This window comes from Asterias amurensis, chromosome 16 (genome assembly GCF_032118995.1).
Source record: "Asterias amurensis chromosome 16, ASM3211899v1".
Lineage (NCBI taxonomy): Eukaryota > Metazoa > Echinodermata > Asteroidea > Forcipulatida > Asteriidae > Asterias > Asterias amurensis.
In genome coordinates, this window is record NC_092663.1 from 528,651 (window position 1) to 546,810 (window position 18,160).

At 37.3% G+C, this 18,160-nt stretch overlaps 1 protein-coding gene across 3 annotated transcripts in view; it reads left to right on the forward strand.

Annotated features, from left to right (window-relative positions):
* LOC139949240 (integrin alpha-6-like) overlaps positions 1-18,160 on the forward strand; it is a 40,883-nt gene that overhangs the window by 21,821 nt on the left and 902 nt on the right. Inside the window, exons 14-26 of one of the 3 annotated variants that reach the window (XM_071947634.1) lie at positions 253-279; positions 3,018-3,103; positions 3,490-3,640; positions 4,037-4,123; positions 5,408-5,487; positions 6,282-6,365; positions 7,443-7,545; positions 9,517-9,687; positions 11,118-11,330; positions 11,715-11,834; positions 12,472-12,576; positions 13,206-13,334; positions 16,257-16,298. In XM_071947634.1, the coding sequence (XP_071803735.1) occupies positions 253-279; positions 3,018-3,103; positions 3,490-3,640; positions 4,037-4,123; positions 5,408-5,487; positions 6,282-6,365; positions 7,443-7,545; positions 9,517-9,687; positions 11,118-11,330; positions 11,715-11,834; positions 12,472-12,576; positions 13,206-13,334; positions 16,257-16,298 (1,398 nt within the window). The remainder of the gene's footprint in view (positions 1-252; positions 280-3,017; positions 3,104-3,489; positions 3,641-4,036; positions 4,124-5,407; positions 5,488-6,281; positions 6,366-7,442; positions 7,546-9,516; positions 9,688-11,117; positions 11,331-11,714; positions 11,835-12,471; positions 12,577-13,205; positions 13,335-16,256; positions 16,299-18,160) is intronic. The other 2 variants (XM_071947635.1, XM_071947636.1) reach the window with 2 other exon arrangements.

An 18,160-nucleotide genomic window follows, 5' to 3' on the forward strand; every position in this document is an offset into this window, starting at 1 on the left:
ACAGGCTTGTTATTTTGTGCATATAATGTGGAGATACACCAATTGAGAGGGTTAGTCTTTAACATTTAACAAAGGTGTCAAGTGTCTTTAACTCTCCTGATTTTATGTTTTTGATTTCTTTGTTCCAGCATTGCACGTACATGTACATGTGTTATTTGGTTGTACATTTTGCATGTTTTGAATTAAAAGCAACAGTTAGGGTTTGTATATTGCCATGATTTATTCATTTATTTGCGTTACTAATTTTGACAGGATGGATTCTCAAGCGTAGACTTCCAGGTGACCAATTATTACATCTAATTCTAATTCAATGTATTAAATATGCACCATATAAAGGTCACTAGAAATCACACACTATCACAGTTTTACTATAATCAGACACTAATTACCAAAATAGTTATAATTGTAGTAACATAATAAACAAACTTCTGGAAACTACATATCCTCATTAATCATTTTAGATTTTAGATTTTTCTCTAAAAATCTTAACATAGTCTTTCACATACATTAATGTCTCAATATCTACCTATATAAACGTACACAATTTACTACTTTTTCCCTAGAACAAAATCTGCCATTTTTTTTATTGATTTTGTTTTTGTGAGAGTAAGACTCAACATGATGCAAAAGAGGCATAGTTAACATAGTAAGGGTTCAGTATGCTGATATAATCAAGAATAATGGGGCAAACAGCTGTTGACAATGATGACTAAAATCCCTCAATACACTGCGAAAACCATTTGTTTACACCACCTATTTAATATCAAAGTCTTATATAGCGCATGTATCTACCAAACAAGGTACTCAAGGCACTGAGTGTATACAAACTTTCAGAAAGATAGGTTATTGCAGTGATGAATTCTGAGACCCAATTATTTAGTACCATACAGAGGTTTACAAGGTGCTACGGCGCATACAGCAGGCACAGCCAGGAACACCGGGGCCAACCCCTTGTCTTTTTGATAAGTGCACTTTTTTTTACATGCGTTACACAACACATGGGACCAATGGCTTTACGTCCCATCCAAAGGGCGAAGCAATGGTAAAGTGTCTTGCTTAAGGACACAAGTATCACGGCTGGGGAATCGAACCCACACTCTGCTGATCAGAAACACCAGAGTTTGAATTCGATGCTCTTAACCGCTCGGCCACGACACTTCCACATAATTGATACAGCTACGTACACTTGATTTACCCGCCAAATCTTTTTTTCCAGTTCAACAATCATACTCAATTTCTTTAAAGGTAGTGGACACTATTGGTAATTACTCAAAATAAGTATTAGCATAAAACCCTATTTGGTGACGAGTAATGGAGAGAGGTTGATAAGTATAAAACATTGTGAGAAACAGCTCCCTCTCAAGTGACGTAGTTTTCGAGAAGGAAGTAATTTGCCACAAATTTGATTTTGAGACCTCAAGTTTAGAATTTTAGGTCTTGAAATCAAGCATCTGGAAGCACACAACTTCGTGTGACAAGGGTTTATTTTATTTCATAGTTATCTCGCAACTCCGACGACCAATCAAGCTCAAATGTTCACAGGTTTATTGTTTTACGCATATGTTGAGATTCACCGAGTGAGAAGACTGGTCTTTGGCAATTACCATTAGTGTCCAGTGTCTTTAAAGGAATGTTTTTGCCAAATATATGCTCACTCTTTGATGGTTTATATGTGAAATAATGACTAAACAAGAGTGTATTTAATGAAGACTCATGTACTGATACATGATTCGTTGTAGCTATTGATACAGACATGTATGATTACAATGTTTAAACGCAGTGGACACTATTCTTGGTCAATACTCAAAATAATTTTAGCATAAAAACTGACTTGGTAATGCTGTTGATAGTATAAAACATAATGAGAAACGGCTCCCTCTAAAGTAATATAGTTTCTGAGAAAGAAAGAATTTCTCATGAATTTGATTTGGAGACCTCAGAGAGACTTTGAGGTGTCGAAATCAAGCTTCTGAAAGCACACAACTTAGTGTGACGAGGATGTTTTTTCTTCCATTATTATCTCGCAACTTTAAATAGCCAATTGAGTTATTTGGTGCATATATTGAGATACATCAAGTGGGAAGGCTGGCCAATTACCAAAGGTGTCCAGTGTTTTTAAACAGCATTAGAATCATTCACCATGTCTGAACGAATCAAAAAAAGTCAATTAGTAATCATCTTACTCTACAAAATCATCTCTGTAGTTAAATAAAGTTTATCTTCTTTTGTAATCTTGTGCATTTCATCAGGCCGTCTGAACCATCCCAAACCTCCACTGTCACAAAGATGGCGTGGTTATACAGTGACGTATACATGTTTAGCCGTGTTCTCATTGGAGTTAAAATTGTTAACTTACTGTCGCAAATTGTTAACTTACCGATATTTGATGAGATATACTGATCAATTTATTGACTAATATTTATAACAAGTACTATGTTTGAAAGCAATGTTTAACACCAAACTAGAACATTGAAGGCATGTGAAATGTCAGCTTTAATCGATTCTGCTTTTTTAAATTTTTATTCTTAATTCCATTACATGAGCTTGTGTGGCTTATAAAAGCTTGGCAATTATAATATACAACTACAATAATGTGTGATAAGCCTAGTTAATTTAATAATGGGGTTTCACAATCAGACCACTATAAATGCGTGACATGCGCTCACTTGACGTTACACTGTCATTCTAACATCATGTATAATAATTACAGACTTATACCGTGCTCATATCTGTCTGAATAAAGACACCAAAGGTGCATGTGTTGTTTCAGCCACTTTTTTTAAAGGGTCCACTCACAGGCCTGTACGCCTTTCTTAATATTTATGCATGAGGCGATTGGCGCAACCACTGCAAGTGATGGGGGACGTGGGCCCATAGCCTCATTTTGGGGAAGAAATGTGATGTCATGCATGCATAAATATTAAGAGAGGCGTATTAGGTGGTTGATATACGATGATGTATATAAGATTTATTGATTGATATACTGATTGATTTTTTCTTTGTTTCTCTCTCTACAGATCGATTTCATCAAGGCGTGTGCCCAGCTAGATGGAGAATGCATCACCGATCTAGAAGTTGCGGCCTACTTGCATCTAGACGATCAGTAAGGCCATTTTAGTTTCAATTAAGTGTCCTTACTTGGTGTATCCCACCATAAGCATAAAAAAAACCTGTGAAAATTTGAGTTCAACTGGTCATCGGAGTTGCGAGAAAATGATGAAAGAAAAAACACCCTTGTTAGACGAATTTGTGTGCTTTCAGATAGGAATAAATTAATTCTAGCTAGAATTCTTTTATTATTTTAGTGAGAAGTTACCTCTTTTTCAAAAACTACGTTACTTCAGTGAAAGTCGTTTCCCACAATATTTTATATTACCAACAGCTCCGCATTGCTCATTACCAAGTCACTTTTTAAGTGAATTTTTGTTTTGAGTAGTTGCCAAATGTGTACCTTCCCTTTAACGCTTTGTTTTAATGGATTATTTACAGGGAAAAACCAGTTCTACGTGTTGGAGAACACAAGAATCTATTTGTAACCGTTACGGTTAGAAACAACGAAGAGCCAGCGTATGATCCTAAACTGACGATAACATTCCCAGAGATGCTGGAATTCAGTAAGATTGAGGACGATGCTTCCCAGGTATTCAAAACCTCACTTTATTAACTTTGAAATTTGGAAAACTCTCTGTATCACACCACCACTTTTTCACTCATTTTTAGAAAACGTTTTGAGAACAGATTTGAATGTTGTGGTACAAAGACAAGATCTAGGATTTAGTGGTCATTTGTAAGCAGACCTATGTGATATTTCTGGTTGAATAAATGGGAGACATTTGGGATGCTTGGTGGCAGCAGACTTACTAGGTAAAATCTATTGTTCTCGGTCATGGTCGCATGCTCAGAACTACGTAAACAATGGTAATTTACCTGGTTAGTCTGCTGCCACCTAGCGACCCAAAGTTTCCCATTGATCTGTTCTTTGTATAACAAAAGAAAAGAAATGAAGTAATGAGAAGATTGTTTTCTTTTCTTGTAGCTTATTCGCTTTGGTTGTAATCTGTTAGAAGACAACACTACGGTGATAGTTTGTAAGTTGGGCTACCCCTACAAGGAGAAGCAATTCGTGAGTACTTAAAGGAGTTGGCTACTTTTTGTAATCACACGCACGCTCCTGGAATACGGGAAAATAAAGCGCTTCTGCGTCCCATATCCAGTGAGGCCAGAACAAATTTATCTTTGAAGCCTCATTTAAGTCAACCTTAAACAGCGGCTACAGGATAATCTCAATATTCAACTATTGCCCTTTTTGGGCCAACAGACATCTTAGATACTGATTTATAACCATTTTACGTTTAAAATTTGCATTTGGTTATAAATATGTCAAGTCAAAAACGCTTTTTCAGTTGAGAGTAAAAAACGGCTTATCTTTTATAATCACCCCTTGACGTCAGTGACGATTTTCCCCAAACTGTGTGTTTGAACACAGTTCTCCAACTTTGTCAAACTGAGGGTGCTGTTTTCCACATCAAATAGCTGCCAATGACATCACGATTCTTTTGTCGCGTGGGTTTGTTACACCTCACATTCTTTAGAATTTTGGCTTGTAGTGTTTCAAGGAAAAACCATTTTTACCATGTTTTAACGTGAGGTACGAGACTCGTTGAATGTTTTTTTCTGTTTCCCGTTGACTGCATCTATTACAAAAATGTAACAACTATATATTCCTGAGCATTCTGTAGCCGCTGTTTAAGTTTAAAATTTCAGAGCGTTATTAAATGGCGAACGCACAAAATTTAGAATGTAATTTTTACACTAATTTAAGGTGGAGCGTGATGCACTGACACTCACAATATGCAGAGTGCAATATGAAAACTGGGAGTAGGTTATGGGTAAATATCATGCTCTGGTTTGAGCATCTGATTGTTTTAACTGTCTGCAAGCACTTGAATTACCCTTTTTGGGATCCAATAAAGATTATTGTATTTTATTGTATTTGTAATAGCGCGTACTGGAAGATAAAACACTTAATAGATAGTTCCCTCATAATGTAAATCAGCCAGCTTTACGGGCAATTTGGAATACAATGCCATGTGTTTTTTGCGCAAGAATAACGTGCAGCACGCGCACATTTCACAAAACTCGTTGCCTGACTGGTTACTTGACACGCCTGCAAGCCAAAATGCAATTTGCCCGTAAATATAATAATAATAATAATGATTAATAATTTGGGGGGGGGGAGGTAATAATCCTAACTTGCATCTAAGAGCTGAATTGCGAAGGACGCGGCTACAAGGTGTTTGAGAAGCAGGCATATAAGGGCGCCCATCAACCCATTATGACCACAAGGAACAGCCAATGGCGGTTATGCAACTTATCGTTACAAATTGTGTTTTATTTTTGATAACAGGAAGCATTCACGTTGAAGTTTGACACAAGGGACGTTCCATCTGATGCTAGTAACTTTACCATCAGAATGTCAGCAACATCGTAAGTCACTTAATCGAGAGTATTGAAGTTTTTAAATTCAGTTTTTAAATTCAGCCCTTGTGGTTTATATTGATTTCAGGCCTTTTCATGATTGTATAGACACATGTATCTGTTGTTGTTGTTGTTGTTGTGGTTTTTTGTTATCTCCTGCCCTTATTTTCCATCATCAATATTAACCACAAAGGAAACTGACTAAGTAAAATTTTAAATGATTTTTTGGGTGAGACAAAGAATTTACTAGCGTGCTTTGCTCTACCAACTAAGCTACATGTATCTAGCCCTCTAGTGGCGGTGTCCCTATTTTGTCAATATCTTTGTTCGGGGGTGCCAGTCAGAAGCCATACAACCGTTAACTGCCGTGTAGCCGGGGATCACACCCAAATTACGATACAACTTGGGAAGCGGCTGCCAGGGGATCACCTTAAGGGGATGCGACTTTTTGTTTCAGATATCAATATAAACCACAAGGGAAACTGACTGGGTGAAAAAAAAGTTTCCATTCTTAAATTTTTCTTTAGGAGTTAAATCTTGGCGTATGTCTCATTTAACAAGGATGTTATCAGTGGTCAAAGCTGGCCTGTTTTACATTTCACTTACCTATGCATTTTTAAACATTGCATATTTCTATATTTGCTTGTCATTTTTTGTTTGTAATTTTATGCTGAATTGACACTGATTTTTATAACTTCCTTGTTAATTCTGTAATTACTTTGTGTTTAAAGAGATTTTTTTAATGTTCCTCTGCAAGCGCCATGAAGCATGTTTATCATTATTTGGATTATAATTTTATTCAGGACTAACCGAGACGCTAATCCCGATGATAACCAAGTCAGTCTCTTTGCTGAAGTACAAAGCATCACAGATATTCAAATTATAGGGTAAGTTATTGGATTTGTGTATTGTCTGAAAACCTCTTTGGTGACTCCAACATTACTGATCCCACTCATTCATTCATTCAGTATTGGTTTGTTCTTTAAAAAAACAAATTCCCATGGCAACCGTAGGTTGAATTACAGGAAAATATACTAAGACTAAAATTAGAACAAAATTACTTGTTAAAGGGTCTATGTCGTTTGTGTAGGACAAAAAACATGATATCTACATTTTTACACTAAACTTACACAGTTTGAAGATAATGATAGTGGAACGCTTCCCTGAAAATTTTACTTGCTGAGGTGCTGTAATTTTAGAGAAATAAGAACAACAATGTAATGAAAATCATTTTCATCTCTGTGATCATGAAACGGAAATTATTTTAGCTTGTAAAAGACATTGTTTTAATCATTTCTAAAAAACTACAGTACCTCAGCAAGTAATATTTTAAGGAAAGCTTTTATTTCTACTATCATTATCTTCAAACAGTGTAAGTTTAAAGGGAAGTTACCTGTTTGGTAATTATCAAAGACCAGTCTTTTCACTTGGTGTATCCCATCATATGCATATAACAACAAGCCTGTGAAAATTTGGGCTCAACCGGTCATCGAAGTTGCGAGAAAATATTGAAAGAAAAAACACCATTGTTGGATGAATTTGTGTGCTTTCAGATAGAAATAAAAGACTTCTAGCTAGAAGTCTTTTACTATCGTTTCCCACAATGGTTTATACTATCAACAGCTCTCCAACGCTTGTTACCAACTCAGTTTTTAAGTTAATACTTGTTATGAGGAATTACCAAGCGTGTACCATCCCCTTAATGTAAATCTTTGGATGTTGTGTTTTGTGTTACAAAAAGTATCCAAATCCTATAAGGAGAGACAATATTTAAATATGTAAAAGCAAATTGTTTTTCATAGGACAAAGTGTATTGCTTAGGGGTGTCATAAAGGGGGATTCGAACCCACACTCTGGTGACTTAGCACCATAACTTGAATTCTATGCTCTTAACCACTCAGCCATGACAATCTATATAAGAACTAGTTATTATTATTAAACACAATATGGTTTTCTTATGACAGTGAGACCAATAAGGAGCAGTACACATTTGAAGGAGATGTAATTGGAGAGAGTGCAATGACCTACACAGATGAGATTGGTGATGAAGTTATACATACCTGGACTGTGAGTATAGTTTAGTTGCTTGAGCAACAGTAATTTGCTATTATGACTTTAATGTACCCATGGCCAAAATCAAATTCAAGTTCTGGTGGTTAAGTCATTGTTTCTCTTCACCCAGGGGTACCTACGAGGGTACAGGTTGATATTGTGAATGAAACAGCCTTTGGAGCGGTAAAAACTGTTGTATACTCCCAACGCAGCTGAGAAACATTTTTTAAAAAGGGATTTTGGACTTATGTCCAGGGCACTAATGTAAAGCCTATTGATAGGGTTATCGTGAAATGCGCTATATAAGAATTTGTTATCATTAAAACATAGGATTCAAATTGCCTCTAGCTACCGGACAATCTCAGTAGTCTGGTTGGTTAGACACCACTCTGGAATTGCAAGGGTCGTGGGTTCGAATCCACAGGTTCCAACAACGAGAACGAAAACGAGAATGTTAACAATGCACACCCTCAGTTGGTTGGATGAGCGTGGGTTTATTCTGCAGGGAGCAATTCAACCAATAGAATGCATTCTCTTTGCGTCGTGATCGTTGCAGTGTGACTCGGCCTTAAAGGGTCTGGGTACTTTTTGTAGGACGAAAAACACCAAGTCCACAGATTTACATTACACTTACACAGTATGAAGATAATGATGGTAGAAAGCTTCCCTGAAAATATTGGTTGCTGAGGAGCTGAAGTTTTTGAGAAATGAGTAAAACAATGTCATGAAAATAATTTTCATCTCACTGATCATGAGACGAAAATTATTTTAGCTTTTAAAAACGTTTCTTTTTTTCATGACATTGTTTTACTTGTTTCTCTAAAACTACCGCACCTCAACAACTAATATTTTAAGGGAATATTTGTATTATCATTATCTTCAAACTGTGTAAGTTTAATGTAAATCTGTGAACATTGTGTTTTGTGTTAGAAAAGTACCCAAATCCTTTAAGTCTATGGAGTTTATTCATTTTTCTTTTTATAATTACAAATCTTGTGCATATTACTGGAGTGTTTGTGCACCAATGATCCCAGCCGTGGATTTCACCAAACTCATTCTAGCTTAGGATTAATCCTAGGACTTAGGACGTCTTAAGTTCCGTATCCTTATACGTTAGGACACAATGTGCCCGTCCTAACTTAAGACGGGTTACCCGTCCTAACTCGAGATAGGATTAATCCTAGTGTTTCGTGAAATCGGCTGCAGGCACTTTGAGCTCCTCCCATGGTTTCTCTGACACCCAACTTCTAACCAAACATTTCAACAGTGGGTGATAGACCTTGTCCCGGACAGTACTTATCCGTTGGTCGTCCTGTACTAATTTTGTCACGGGCCCATTTTCATGAAGCCTGCAGGCACAAAAAATTGCTAAACACAGAAAAGTATACGCCTCTCTTAATACTTATGCATGACGTCATAATTCTCACCCAAAATGAGGCTATGGGCGCACATTCCCCATCACTTGCAGTGGCTGCGCCCATTGCCTCGTTTTGGATTAACATTGTAACGTACCTTATGCATAAATAATAAGAGGGCGTATTGTTTAGAAGAATCAGGTTACCAGCCCAAATTATGTTTTGTTTGCATTGTTGTGGCTGGTGCCCAGCTCAATTTATGCTTAGCAAAGAAATTTGTCAAGCAGTATTTGCTGCTTAACAGCTTTATGAAAATGGGCCGTCGTCTTTAATCAATGTGATAGTTTAAGAGACATGGCTTGAGGTGGCAAGGTGGTTTATAAGTCAATTATAAAGTGCTTTTGATTAGCTTTCATGTGTCAACCCTGCGGTGCTTACTCGGGTGAGCCCCTGACAAGAGCTAATCGAACAATCACCCTCTCATGGTGACAACATGCACCTGGGGCCAGCCCCAAGTGACCCACTCCACAAGCAGGGCACTTGGGGCTGACCCGGGTGAGCCCTTGGAATGACGTCGAAGCTAGTTGAACGCACCCATTGCTGAATGATCTTTGTGTTATGCTTTATGCAGGTGTATAACAATGGATCTGGTATTGTCGCAGAGTCTGTGGTGACCATTAGTTTCCCTTATGAAGTAGCCAATGGTAAATGGCTCTTATATCTGACACATAAACCAGTGGTTGAAGATAACAAGGGCCAATGTGAGATTGATCCAATCTATGTGAATGAACTCCAACTTGAGGTACGTTCTCCATCAGGTTTTTATTTGTTAACTTTGTTTTTATTTGTTAACTTTGTTTTATGCATGTCGCCAGACACACAAGGCCTGAAGGCCACTTCAAGGTGAGGGCTACAATTTATTTTTGCCACGGGCCGTTACCACTGACTCCTGGAACAGGGTAACCCTTTTTACAGTCCATGCGGATGTAGGCTTGGGTATCATCCATCAGAAGCCTGGCTGGTAGCGCTGAAAGCACTACCTCATCAACTTTACAAAGCAATAATGGTTAAGTGTCTTGCTGAAGGACAAAAGTGTCACGACCGGGACTTGAACCCACACTCTAAGACTCTGCTGATCAAAAACAGCGGCCAATTTCATAGAGCGGCTTAAGCACAAAATTTGTTAAAGCACGAAAATTAACTTGCGTATTATACTCATGTTACTGACCAAAATTCCATGCCATATACATTGCTTGTGACTGGTATTTAGCTGCTGTTTACTTAGCATAACAATTGAGTGGAGTCTTGGCCAGTAATCTAATTTTACTAAGCAAAGATTTTTTAGCTTACTCAAATTTTGTACTTTAAGCAGCTCTATGAAGTTGGGCCCAGAGCTTGAATCTGGTGCTCTGAAACGCTAGGCCCTGACACGCCACAACTGTCATTGCTTTATTTCACTCAAGACACAACAATGCTTTTAGACGGTGTCGATAGATGATGTGACATCACATGTTTTGTGGAAGTGTCATGGATGAGCGGCTAAGAACACCAAATTCAAACTCTTGTGTTTGTGATTAGCAGAGTATGGTTTCGAGTCCCAGTTGTGACATTTGTGTTCTTAAACAAGACACTTAACCATTGCTTGTACTTAGATGGGACGTAAAGCTGTTGGTCCCGTGTGTTGTGTATCGCAGGTTAAAGAACCCAGTGCACTTATCATAAAAAGAAGGGTTTCGCCCTGGTGTTCCTGGATTGATTGGCTGCATATTGCATTATTAAAGGATTTGGGTACTTTTTGTAGGACACAAAACACAATGTCCACTGATTTACATTAAACTCACACAGTTTAAAGATGATGATAATAGAAAGCTTCCCTTGAAATATTAGTTGCTGAGGTGCTGTACATGTAGTCTTTGAGAAATGAGTAAAACAATGTCATGAAAATACATTGTTACATGCTAAAATAATTTTTGTCTCATAATCACTGAGACAAAAATTATTTTCATGACATTGTTTTACTCATTTCTCAAAAACTACAGCACCTCAGCAAGTAATATTTTTAGGGAAGCTTTCTATAATATCATTATCGTCAAACTGTGTAAGTTAAGTGTAATTCTGTGGACATTGTGTTTTTTGTTCTACTAAAAGTACATATACCCTTTAAACACAGTGTCATTAGAAGTCTAGTTATCTAAACATTTGAATGAAATGAATGATTTGATTCTTTTCCAGGAACGTCCAGAAGAACTCACTATCGTTCAACTGACCACTGAAGCTTCACCCCTTGTAGGAAGGTCTCAATCCCCTAATGATGAGTCCCCAACAGATGGATCTAAGACGACACGGTCACCTAAAGGTAGAAGGAGACGCCGAGATGTGGTGAATGAGGAACAAGGTGCACAGAAAAGCAGAGCGCAGGAACAACAGGGGCAGATATTGACACTGGTAACTACAACTACAATCGCGACCGTATCTCATATATAAATCACTCTCTAACCAAGCTCCAACTAATCTTTGCAACCTTCTCCACACCCGCCAGTCTTTGTATAATTTAAGATCCACTTCAGCTGTTGTATTGAATGCCCCACGATCACGTACCAATGTAGTATCTAAATTGCTTGTTACCAAGTAAGTTTTTATGCTAACAATTATTTTGAGTAATTACCAATAGTGTCCAGTACCTTTAAGTCATCAACACTTATTGATCAGGTAGTTAAACTCCGTCCAACAATAATATTTCAGTAAATTCTGTTATGGCTGAAGACGAGACAGTTCGCATGTCTTTTGTTATTTGTGCTTTTTTATCAATACTTCCATCTTTGATTACAGAATTGTTACGACAAGACGGCCCGTTGCTTTGAATTCAAATGTTATATGGAGCGTCTTGGAGAAGAAGATGAAGCAAAGATTTATGTGAAATCACGACTTTGGAAAAGTACCTTCCTCGAGGTGAGTGTTGTGTTAAGAATTTTGAATCGATAATATCAGTATTTTGTTCTGCAAATTTAAGACTGATCTGTAGGATTTGAAACTTTGCTTGGTGGAATGTAGACTGTTAGTCTAACTAAGAGAGGTTTGTGGCGTGTCCTGGCCTAGCGGTTAAGAGCATCGGACTCGAGCTCTAATGTTCAGCAGAGTGTGGGTTGGTGTGTCACCTGTGACCTTAAGCAACACACTTAACCATGATGCTTTTTTCCTTCAGATGGGACGTAAAGCCTTTGGTCCCTTTTGTTGTGTAACGCATGTAAAAGAACCCAGTGCACTTATCGAAAAAGAAGGGTTTGCCCCAGTGTAACCTGGTCTGATCAGCAGCAAATTGCGCCACAGCACCTTATAAAACATTACATGGTGCTCTAAAAAGATAAGGTCTCACAATTCAAACGTAGTCCCACATCTTGCAGGAAATACTGTATGTTACAGTGCTATGAGCGTCGCTGAGTAACGGATGCGCAACACCATGTGAATATCTCCTTGGAGTACTGTTGGTTCTGAATAGAACTGGTGGTTGACAACCCAACGTTACAATCAGTATGCTCTGATTGACTTCAGAAGAATGCTTTAAAACTGATTTGTTTTTATGTTACAGGATTACATCAATGCTAAAGAGGTGTTGGTTACGTCTGTTGGAAAAATAGACATCCTGAATGCTCCCTTTTTGACTCAAAGTAATGATGACAACGATGTGTTCAATGTAAGAATTATTCCTTTGTTTCAGTAAAATCAAGTTTCAATCAATCAAATTATTAATATGGGTCTATATTTCCATTGATCATTGCTCATGTAGCCAAACTGTAAGCTCTTGTAAATAGGTGAGATTTGAGTGACGTCTTAAAAGTAGGGGCGCGGTAACCCCAACTGTGTTTGCTTCTAGGAATAAATAATGCAGACATGTACGAACAGGAGCGCAAGTTATGAGATGTTTTATGGAAGGTCAGTAGGTTGGTCAGTTACGGTCAGTCACATGAATTCAGACATTGGTACACGAGCAGCATGATCTTGTAATGAATTCGTGTCTTAAAGGCAGTGGACACTATAGACCTTATGCACATGACGTCATTTCAGTAGGGCACCCTAAACCTAGAGGTCAAAAGGAGGTTGTTCATTGGCCAATACTGTGCGCCGCGCGTACAAATCTGTGCGTCTTGATTGTTTCGTCACCATTTTTCCTCTTAGATGGCGGCTGGATGACGTCAATGCATAAGGTCTATTGGTAAATACTCAAAATAATTGATAGCATAAAACCTTTCTGGGAAAACTGTTGCATATCCTGTTGCATATCCTGACTATTGATGTGTTTTTGTTGACCTTGTATTATTACAGTTGACAATGGAAGTAAAACCTAGCAGTGTGACCCTACCTCCACCAGAACCCTTAGCTTGGTGGATCATCCTAGTGGCTGTCTTAGTTGGTATCATCATTCTTATTATTCTCATTATTTTACTATGGAAGGTAAGTCAGATTTTTATTTTTTTATTTTTTTATTATTTTTTATTATTATTCAATGGTTTATTAAACATTTATTCAATGCCAGCAGCAGAATAACATGAACAGTTACATATCAAAAGTTTGGAGTAAAACATCACATTAATAATTAAAATGGCCTTCAATCTTACAAAAAACGGAGATGAACTGTTGGCTCTAAATGGGAAGAGAAAAGTTACATCATTAAAAAACTTAGTAAAAGTTTACATATAACAATCTATAGCTATGGTTACAGAAATGATAAATCTAGTCATGCGAAAGTTGTTGTGAACATTTTATGGGACTGCAGATTATTTTATTTAATTCAATTTTGTTCGGGAGGGGGGTAAAAGCTTTCAAATGAGCTCGTATATGTTCTCATGTTTTTTATGTGTCAAGCCTGAGATTTCTTAATCCATGCGCCATATTTTACCGCGCGAGGGCGCTATAAATATTTTTTATCACCTCCTGGGGTATACGCGATTTGCCGTGCACAGATTAATAGAAGTTTTGTCAGTTTTGTTTCGCTGTAGTTTAAATTTGCTTTAGAGGTGGAGTACAACGGCTCCTTTAAAACTCTTATTGTTCGTGATGGATTAGATGTTTGTGGACCAGTCATTAAAAAATGTTTTGGGTATGAATGAATACGATTGAGAGCGCCCTCAGGCGGTCAAAAATAGAGGGAGCAAGGCCATTTTCATTTAGCAAAAGGCATATCCGTTGGAAAATCTTACGTTGCCTTGGATCGGTCTTTGAAAAGTGTTGTAACCGGGTTTTTTTGTTTTTGGTTTTTTTTTTGGTAGAAAGATGTTGTAAAAGTAGAGTACAATGATCCACACAAACATGCCTCGAAATTGCATGGTTTTCCTTTTACCTCGTCAACTAACACGGTCTGCCATTTATGGGAGTCAAGGCCTCTATGTGAAAATTTTCTTGTGAAAATGGCATTGTTGTTCAAGTTATCAGAGTGTAGGTAAAAGGAAAAGAGTCAATGAAGTAATGCTGTTTTGCTCTTTGTGCAATTTCTGGTCTTTCAATTCAATTCAATTCATCAACATTTATTTACACCAAGGATAATCACTTTAGAAAAATCAAACGTCTGAAAGCACACAACTTCATGTGACAAGGGTGTTTTTTCTTTAATACTTATTTATAATATATATTTTTTACCCTAACTAAACATTATTTACACAAAATTCTTTGTGCTCACCAGTAAATACTACAGCTGGCCTGTCGTGCAATATTTTCCTTCTTTAGCCATTGCCACGTAGCAAGTTTTAATTGAGGTTGTCTTGGTAATATGAGTATTAATGACAATGGACACTATTGGTAATTATTCAAAATAATTATTAGCATAGAACCTTACTTGGTAACAAGTAATGGGGAGAGGTTGATAGTATAAAACATTGTGAGAAACGGCTCCCTCTGAAGTGACAAAGTTTTTGAGAAAGAATTAAGTTTCCACGAATTTGATTTCCAGACCTTAGATTTAGATTGTGAGGTCACAACTTCATGTGACAAAGGTGTTTATTCTTTCATTATTATCTCGCTTCTTCGACGACCAATTGAGCTCAAATTTTCACAGGTTTGTTATTTAGTGTATATGTTGAGATACACCAAGTGAGAAGACTGGTCTTTAGCAATTACCAATAGTGTCCCTTGTCTTTAACAGACTTTAGTTAGAGTGTAGTACCGGTAGTAACCATTCCCTATTTAGTATTAGTAATTCTTCCCTTTTTAATTTTAGTAAACCTTCCCTCTTTAATGTAGTAACCAATGGGTCCCTGTGGTTTATGCTGCTCTCACACTGTGGTGGATATGCTAGCCAATGTGCTTACCAATGGAAATATTTGACAATTGCTCAAACTTCGCAGCATTCCCCATGTCTTCGTAAGGGTTGGTAACAAATTCTCCACCTCCTTAGGAAGATTGGTCAATTTAGGAAGCGCCCCCTAAATTTCAGTAAATATTGTGAAGACAGTCATTCGCCGTCGATTTTTGTAAGCATTGTAAAGCCATTGGCAACATTGGTAAAGCGTGCGTTAGCTCATTTGCAACATTGGCAACAGTCGTTAGCTATTCGTAAGGCATCGACAAGCATTAGCAAGCTTTGGTAAGCATTTGTAATATATTCGTGAGATATTGGTAAGGAGAGGTCGAGGGACGACCGAGGGGTGACCGAGATGAAAATACTCACTATCCAATCGCAATTTTTGGGCGAATTCACTGCAGAATTCAAATATTCATATTCACAAGAATATTGGCCATAGTGTGAGAGCAGCATAAGAATGATGTATTGAATTAATTGACTGTTTATAGGCTTCTTTGCATAATGTAACTCCAATCCATTAATATAACAAGAAATCCACTGATTCTACATCTATAAATTGCCTTTTTTATCCAAAATGTCTTCTAGAAATTGTTTCCCATAAATTGTTTAAAGCCATTATACACTTTCGGAACAGAATTACAACTTACTTACAGGGTTTACAGAAGGCAATGGTGAAAGACTTCTCTTGAAATATTATTCCATGAAATGCTTTACTTTTTGAGAAAACATTAAAACAATTATCAATTCTCGACATCGAGAACTACGGATTTATTTTAAACACAATGTCATGATACGGCAAAACATGCGGAAAGAAGGGTGGGTTTTCCCGTTATTTTCTCCCGACTCGGATGACCGATTGAGCCTAAATTTTCACAGGTTTGTTATTTCATATATAAGTTGTGATACACAAAGTGTGGGCCTTTGGACAATACTGTTTACCAAAAGTGTAAATGGCTTTAAAATCACATTCCCCTGATGTAATGTGATAATAATTGTAATTGCTGAATAACTAATGCCACTATCCTTTTATTTACCCCATATCTTTTTTTATTTTCAATGCTCCATGTGCATGCGTCCAGGTTGGATTTTTCCGTCGACCAGGAACAAGATCGGGTGGCCCAGTGCGTACTAAATAAACTACCATAAATAGTGACAATATTATGTAACTAACCCATGATAGTGTGGAATTGCACATTGATTTATGCCTTGATATTTGCTTTACGATTGGTTTGAAACTCCACTGCTGCACACCATATTCTTGTTTTTGTTTAAACCTGTTTGAATTTGCACATTTTACTAATTTGTGTTTTGCTTTATACAAACTGAAACTGATGAGACCAATGATAGATTTGAAAGGTTCACCAGTCTTTTAATTCTGAAACAGATGTTTTGATGAGTTAAGATAGACTTCTGTCTCATGTTAACAACTAAACCTGTTTTTTGACAGGAAATTGAACGATGTCTTCCCACGAATGACATTGATAGCTTGGAGATAATATCTTCTTTATTATTAGAAGTTATCTCTCCAGCGAGTGGAATACTGAAAAATATAGCACTTCTGCAGCCCAGATCTTCCACGAGCGCGCATGTTATATCGAATTTATCTTCCAGTCTCACGTGCAACGCGCAAAGTTTAAAATTTCAGGACGCTATTTCGTGCACAAAGTTTAGAATGCGGAGCGTGGCGCATTGACACTCGTAATATGCACTGTTCAATTTTATAAACCACCCTCCAGTTCGAGCATCTTATTGGTGGATTATCGCGTAACATGGTTTGAGAGGGTGACTAGCCGATATTACCTCCCCGATCAATAGCACCTGGAGATGACGTCGCGCAAATAGCTCTTGGGGAACTATTACTTGTCACGCGCATTTACCACTTGCCTGAATACTCACGTGTGCGCATTGTAATTAACATCTGGCACGTGGTGATGAATGGACCAATGAGAACTTGACTCTCGGTCATGAATATTTATGAGGTATTGTAAAACTTTATACTACACCTTTGCCCGGGTAATAGTTAAAAATGCAGGACGGTTCTTTTCAGAACTGAAAAATTAACCTCGGAACATCCGATAAATCTACTCCGCGATAGTAGAATAAAGAAAGACAATTTAAGAACAAACTTTTCTTGGCAAGTAGATACACACATGGTGTTACTGCGAACCAAATTTTTATGTTTATCTTTACCATAAATACTGTTGTTAGGTTTTAGTATGGGTAATGTTGTTTACAGTGACTGTTACAAATCTCTCTCATGTGGTTTCCTCAAGGACCTGTACTTTTGCAATCTTGTAATGAAGGTCTTAGCATCTTAAGTGTTTTCAATCTATAAGCATGAGTTTCTTCTAGCGGTTCTGATTTGGAATGAATTGTCTTCTGGTTTTCTTGTTTTCAATAACTTTTCTATTATTCTTTATTGGTAAATGGAGGTTAAAAAAGTTACACATTAAATTATTCTTTCTTCCCACAATATTTTGTTTTCTTTTTCTACACAACAATACATGAGTAAGTTCAAAAGATGTTGTGTTTAGGTTAGGTTTGTGAACATAAAGCAAATTCAGGTTTGCCCTGCCTTTTTTGGTCTCTATTATATAGTTTCCCTGACAACAGAAGTAGCAGCATGTCTGACTACTCCTTGATATTTGACAAAATATTCAAAATGTTGTGGAAAAGCTTTTTCTTGAAGTTGCTCTGCACGAATTAGGGTGATGGTTTTGTGCCATACGGCAGATACAAAAAGCTACTTCAGATGATGCCTAATGATGCCTGTATTTACTGCACTAAATTTTGTATAGAGTGGTTCAATCAATCAATCAATCGTGGCCGAGCGGTTAAAAGCACCGCTATCGAACTCAAGCTGTGACCTGTTAAAGGGAGTATGGGTTCAGGAGCCATGACACTTCACCACTGCTTCATCCTTCGGATGGGACGTAAAGCTGTAGATCCTGTGTGTTGTTGTAAAAACTATTCATAAATACCT